Source organism: Prunus dulcis, chromosome 3, assembly GCF_902201215.1.
Source record: "Prunus dulcis chromosome 3, ALMONDv2, whole genome shotgun sequence".
Lineage (NCBI taxonomy): Eukaryota > Viridiplantae > Streptophyta > Magnoliopsida > Rosales > Rosaceae > Prunus > Prunus dulcis.
Window position 1 is genome coordinate 9,034,683 of NC_047652.1, and position 6,857 is coordinate 9,041,539.

Consider the following 6,857-nt stretch of genomic DNA (forward strand, 5'->3'; position numbering starts at 1 on the left):
AAGGAAACTTATTAATGAGTGGGTTGCGAAGTGACGTGTGCTCACTAATGACTATTAACAACAGAAGCAGACAAAATAGAAAACAGATATAATCCACAAATTAATCAAATAATTGTAGTAAAAAAGAGAGAGAGAGAGAGAGAGAGAGTGACAATACAATTTACAAAGAAAGGAGGAGATGCCAAAAACAAGCGTCAGCACCTATAAAGCGTAATTTATTAATTATTAATAATATTCTAGAAAAAGCGTCACGCACTTCAAGGTCGTTGCAACCAACAAAACAACGAAAAACCCAAATCATAATCACTATATATATAAATACACTTGGCTTCCTTCTCTCTCAATCTTGCCATTTTAGATTTAGAAACCAAATAGCTTCCTTGTTGCTTGGTCTACCGAATTCCAATGGCGCTTTGCAGAAAACTTTTTCAGCACCGGAGCTCCGTATCCTTCTTCGGAGCCCGATCCATGTCATGGTGGCGGAGCGTGGAGCCAGCTCCAAAGGATCCGATTCTCGGCGTCACAGAGGCCTTCCTCGCCGATCCAAGTCCCGACAAAATCAATGTTGGAGTTGTGAGTATCTGCTCTGCCTTTGATCTAACATTACCTTCTGAATCATGAGCTTTAAGCTTTTGAAAATAGTGTATTCTTTTGGATCATCATTTCTGTTTTATTTTCCTTCTTCATCCACCCGACGAGTTAGCTACACAGTATAGAGTGGAATTGTTCAGTTTTATTTTAATTATGTTTTTCTTCTCTCTTCTTGTCCTGGAAATTGAGTAATTTTTTGGTATGAAACCGGACCTGGAAATGAATAAAACAGTAACTTTCTCGGAAGCCAAACAGCAACCAAATCAAGGGGAAAAGGAAAAGCTGAGAATAATTTTCTTTTCCTTTTTTTAAAATTTTAAAATGTCTTATTTCTGTTTTTTTTAAAATATTTGGTGCTTCGTTGGCGAGCTTTTGTTGGCTTCCAAAGGACAAAAATATTCTGATTGAATGTTTTTGTAGTAATTTTTATTCTGACGCATTTTTTGTAGTACTTTAACAATAGCTAAACAGTTATGAATATGTGCTTGAATTTTTTTTTTTAATACATATTTATTTTCGAATTNTATGGATTAAAGGGTGCGTACCGAGATGATAAGGGCAAGCCAGTTGTTCTCGAATGCGTCAGAGAAGCAGAGCGGAGAATTGCGGGAAACTTGAACATGTAAGTGGGTATATTTTCTGAAGTTTAGAACCACTTTTGTTATTAATTGATTGATTGCTTTCCTTATATGCATCATCTCATTTTAGATTTTGCATTTTTGTAATGGGAGCTGTGACATGTGGCTTTTTTTTTTTCTTTTTTTGTTTTTGTTTTGAAGAATGCTAATAGTGTTTTACAACTTGCTACTTTTGCAGTGGTCCCTTTAAGTTAGCTTTTATATTGCCCAATGCCCACTACGGCCACAAACATATCCTTAGTTCTTTTGTCACACCTACTCTGGAGTCATGATACTGCTCGTACGCTTGAGAATATTTTTCTTTTTCGCTATTTGCATTTGGATATAGATTCTTAACTTTATTCTGTCTTGATCGTTCGAGTAGATTATTTATTTTTGGGGAGTGGTGGGGCTTTTATAGTTTTGGGTATTTGATATAGTGGAAATTGGGCTAGCAATTGGCAACTTTAGAACCATATTGTACTCTCCACGCTGGGACTTATTGTCTTGATAGCCAGGTCGTGGTGAAGGGTAATCTTTATCTGTTGATTGTAACCGTGACTCTGCAATTTGAGTTTCCTAATGTTGAGTTTGATACTTTATAATTGGAATTGGATTGAGTTTGTAGGATGTTAGGATTATGTTAGCAGCAGTGAAGGTTTATGTATTCATTTTCAGTTGTGAGAGATGAAGGAAGAATGAGTAGATAGATTCCTTCAATCTCTCTTGTTCATAGACACTATAAACTACAACTCTTCTTATACTTCAAAAAAACCCATGCTAGATAAGTTAATGCGGAAAATTTTGTGCAAACCGGCTTCTAAGGACTGGAATATTGCATATGCATCTTTACAATTAGAACTAAAAACCAAACCTTCCACTGTATCATGTAAGTTCCCTTAGTTTCTTAATTTTTTCCTAGCACTAATGTATATAATTTACAATTGGTTTGTTCTTGCCAGGGAGTATCTTCCTATGGGAGGAAGTGTGAACATGGTTGAAGAAACATTGAAGCTGGCCTATGGGGAGAATTCTGAGCTCATTAAAGATAAAAGGATAGCAGCAGTGCAAGCTCTCTCGGGGACAGGTGCATGCCGTCTTTTTGCAGATTTTCAAAAGCGTTTTTGTCCAGATTCTCAAATCTATATACCAGTGCCTACATGGGCCAAGTGAGCATTGCTTAGAACTTTTGATTCTTAAGAATCTCTCTCTCTCTCTCTCTCTCTCTCTCTCCACATTTAAACAGCCAATGTGAACAATTTCTGATGCAAATGGTCTTCCAAAATAAAATTTCAACAGCCATCATAACATCTGGAGAGATGCTCATGTCCCTCAAAAGACTTTCCATTACTATCACCCACAGTCTAAGGGGTTGGACTTTGCAGGACTGGTTGACGACATAAAGGTATAGGACTCATTCTTACTTTCAATTTGATTGTTTTAATTATTTCAGCTACGTTCTTGTTTTAAAACAATTAATCTACCACATTAAGCTTTCCTTGTAGATATAATTTGTTTTTACTCTTTGCCCTCTACATTCTCTTCACTGACACCCTGTTCCTTCCCCTGCAAACTGGGCATCAATGTTTTGTATAGAATGCTCCAAATGGCTCGTTCTTTCTACTTCATGCGTGTGCTCACAATCCTACTGGAGTGGATCCCTCAGAGGAACAATGGAAAGAGATCTCAAAAAAGATTAAGGTAAATTTCGCAGAATATTTTCCTTATGTTTTTTCTTCTTTTACCCCTAATACCTTTCTTTTACTCTTGGGTTGATTTGGATTTTGTGATTGGTTCAGGAAAAGGGCCATTTTCCTTTCTTTGACATGGCATATCAAGGTTTTGCTAGTGGTGACCCGGAGAGAGATGCGAAAGCCATCAGGATTTTTCTTGAGGATGGCCATCTACTTGGAATTGCCCAATCATATGCCAAAAATATGGGACTTTATGGCCAGAGAGTAGGATGTCTTAGGTAATTGTGTGTTGTTAAATACGGTTTCAATTTAATTTGGCACTTTTAATACTTCTGTTTAGTATTTCAGTCTTAATGAAATTAGCAACTGCATGCTTCTTCTTGTTCTATCTGTCATCTCTATAACCCTGGCTAAACATTAACTACATGTTCAATTGGCAATTCTGTAAAAAATGACATAAACGTAGGACATTATAGTAGTGTATACAACCTGTACATTTGATGCGTAAATGATTATACGCATTTTATGTTATGACCAATTGAAATATGAAACTATATGATTTATTCTCATGTATCACTTTGCTCAATGCCAAACTGGTTTTATCAAAATCGCTGTACTGCATGCTTTATAAGTGTTTGAATACTCTTGTCTGGGCTTCAGCCTTCACCTGTTCATGCCTTTAACATTGTTATCTACATATGAAGGGGACATATGTTATATATGATAGGTGAGCATTCTGCATCTCTCAGGTACTGTAAGCTGCACTCATGGTGAATATGACTTTTTATTTTTCCTCCTTTAAATGGTTGCGCCTAGTCTTATCTCATACCATACTCTCTACTGGTCTTTAGGAAAATTTTGTAACATAGGGTTTATATGTCAACTCCACTTATAAAGTAGACTAAGAAAGCGGAGGGTCTTTTGGTACATCTTTTATGCTGATGTTGCTCTCTATGTTTGCAGCGTGCTTTGTGAGGATGAAAAACAGGCGGTGGCTGTAAAAAGCCAGTTGCAGATGCTTGCCAGACCCATGTATAGTAATCCACCTGTTCATGGAGCGCTTCTAGTTTCAACGATCCTTGGTGATCCAGACTTGAAGAAGTTATGGCTCAAGGAAGTTAAGGTAATTCATCATTCCTTTGCTTTTTTCTTTAGTTAATCTTTTAAATCTCATTTTAAGCTGGATAGATATCCTTTCTCTTTACCATAAATACAAAGGCCTGACTGTTGTTTAATATTAATTATTTTTGGGAGTAGTATCTTTGTTTTGTGATCATCTGATGTTTATGTCCTTCGTCATTCTTCTCTCCAGGGCATGGCAGATCGCATCATTGGAATGCGAACTGCTCTACGAGAGAACCTTGAGAAACTTGGGTCACCCTTATCATGGGAGCACATAACTAATCAGGTTTGTTAGATTCTTTCTAGTCCATCATCTATGAAGCACAGACAGGAGGCTTGGACACATGTCCACATAATAAATGGTTCCTCGAGGAAAAATTATATTCCTCAAAATAAGATTTTCTTTCTTAATGGAGAAAAGGACTTGGAAGTGTGCGAAATTGCCACTATTTGAACCTAAATGATTTCGTAATAGCAATGTTCAACTTCTATATTATAAAAATATTGTTTACTGTTATGTCCAAGCCCTAAATTCTTGGTATTTTCTTTGTTTGATAATGATCGAGAAGTTTAAACAAAACAATACAAACAATTTAGGGCCCTGGACATAACAGTCTTTTGGGGTATTTCCTGTGTCAATGTTCATGTGTTTTTTACCTAGGGATCCTTGTCTGTGCTACATAGTCTGTTAATTTGTATTGCTTGGCGGCGTTTGATCTCCACCTTGTTTTCTAGTCTATGTTATTTAAAAATCTTGTTGATTCTTGCAAACAGATTGGTATGTTTTGCTATAGTGGAATGACACCTGAACAGGTTGATCGCTTGACAAATGAATTTCATATCTATATGACTCGCAATGGTCGAATAAGGTTCTCTCTCTCTCTCTCTCTCTCTCTCTCACACACACACACACACACACACACACACACAATCATATGCGTGCTGCAGTCTCTAGTTCGATATGTCTCACTATGGTATTTATATGCACAGTATGGCGGGTGTTACAACCGGTAATGTTGGATATTTAGCAAATGCCATACATGAAGTCACAAAATCAGCATAGAGATCCAGTCATAGGTCGCTTACTCCTCGACAGGATATACGAACTTTAGCAGATACTGATTTTCTTATCTTCTTCATCTCCTTATGATAGAGATAAGGAGGGAGCAATAAACTACAACCACCATTGATGCGCTCTACTCAGTTCCTTCCCCCATTTTTTTATTGTACCTGAGGGGAGTTTTTATCTGGGTTACATATTAAGTCCTCTAATTCAAGAAGCACAAAATAAAGAGCGACATTTTATCGATATCATTTGTAGTCTGATTCCTGGATTTTGCCTTCACCAATAAATTAGGTCTGAAGCATTTTGTTGCATCAAAATATCGTAAGGAATAAAGATTTATAAGCTATTTGCATGCTTTTGTCAGCAAATTGACAAATTAATATATGAATGGTGGCTAATCATTTCTCCAATACAAGTTAATTAATTTCCACCAAGCAGCTGTGTTACTACCAATTGCACAGATACCACCTCCAAACACTAGGCAAGAATATTGTATTACATGATGCTCAAGCTCAAGCTCTAGCTCTGCGCTGTCAAACATACTTCGAGGCAGGACCACAACGAACACTAGATTTGAATGCATTATGCACTTGGTTTCCCGTAATCCTTGCAATCAAAACGATGCACAGATGCAGGAAGACGGTAATTTTCCGCTAAACTGGCATGGTAGACAGGATTAACCATTTCCAGGTTAAGCCAGAGAGCAGCAGATTAGGCTAAAATGCTGAGTGTGTTATATAAGACCACAAAGAGGCCCTCGTGTGCTTCACATCCATCCACTAGTACAAGAAATAATTCCTTGTTTCATGACTTTACATTCAAGTACGAACTGGGTGTGGGAATCCAAGACCAGTCTGCTGCCGCATATGCTCCTGTATGAGCCTGTTGATCAGTTCCGGTGAAGCTCCATTTAACGGCAAATCAATTTTGGAGGCAGAGTTGGGGGAATAAGTACATTGAAACTTTTAGTAGAATGTGATTGCCAAGAAAAAACAACTGAAAATTTTCATCTTAGATGCCCCTACTGTACTCTTTCCAGGTTATGCAACCATACCAAACCTAGGTAAATTTGAAGAAATTTCATATAACTCGAGATTTATTTAACAATACACGTACGTAAAAGGGCATGTCCTCTATCACGTAATTACCCACAAGCACTTAAGTTTAAGTGGCAAAAAGCTCAGCATATCTGAATCAGTAGAGTTCTGTGTTGGTCAGCTTTAAGGCGCTAAGATTGATCACAGGCACCTCTGTAGTCCCCATAAAAGAAGCAAGGAAAAATGCATCTAGGGGCATGAACAAGCAACAAATACGGACACTTAACACTTGACGTACTTTGATGTTTTGTCATGTGAATGATTAACAGATAAAAAAAAGTTCATCTGGAAGGAGAGCATTGGGCTCACGAAGTTAAGCAATGAAAGAATGTGTGCATGCTTCTAGCTGTAATGGCGCGATCAGTGAGAATTTGGATATTATGCATGTCATGAAGTGGAAGTATCAAACTCAAGCAGCACAGCAGTGCCAAAATGAAACTTGCCAAATAGAGCCAACTCATCTAAAATCTGTATGACAATGCATAACTGCTTGGGTTTTATCTCGAAACAATAGAAGAGCTCCGTGGGAAGAAAAGTCCAACTCACTGCGGTGCAAACCTGAATTAAGAAGCATTACTGCAGATAAACTATAGGAATACTGGCAAAAAGAAAATAATCCCACAGATACCAGTAAGTGTTTTAATAGTTAATAATTTTATTGTTACAGGTA

At 37.3% G+C, this 6,857-nt stretch overlaps 1 protein-coding gene across 1 annotated transcript; it reads left to right on the plus strand.

The window, feature by feature from the left end:
- The first annotated feature begins 256 nt into the window (after window positions 1-256).
- On the plus strand, window positions 257-5,458 carry LOC117620827 (aspartate aminotransferase, mitochondrial-like). The gene is made up of 10 exons (XM_034351067.1): window positions 257-573; window positions 1,128-1,213; window positions 2,171-2,377; window positions 2,508-2,613; window positions 2,805-2,909; window positions 3,008-3,180; window positions 3,866-4,025; window positions 4,215-4,310; window positions 4,799-4,893; window positions 5,015-5,458. Exons 1-10 carry the CDS (start codon window positions 406-408, stop codon window positions 5,085-5,087), a joined length of 1,269 nt encoding a protein of 422 aa, XP_034206958.1. The 5' UTR covers window positions 257-405; the 3' UTR covers window positions 5,088-5,458.
- The last annotated feature ends 1,399 nt before the right edge of the window (window positions 5,459-6,857 follow it).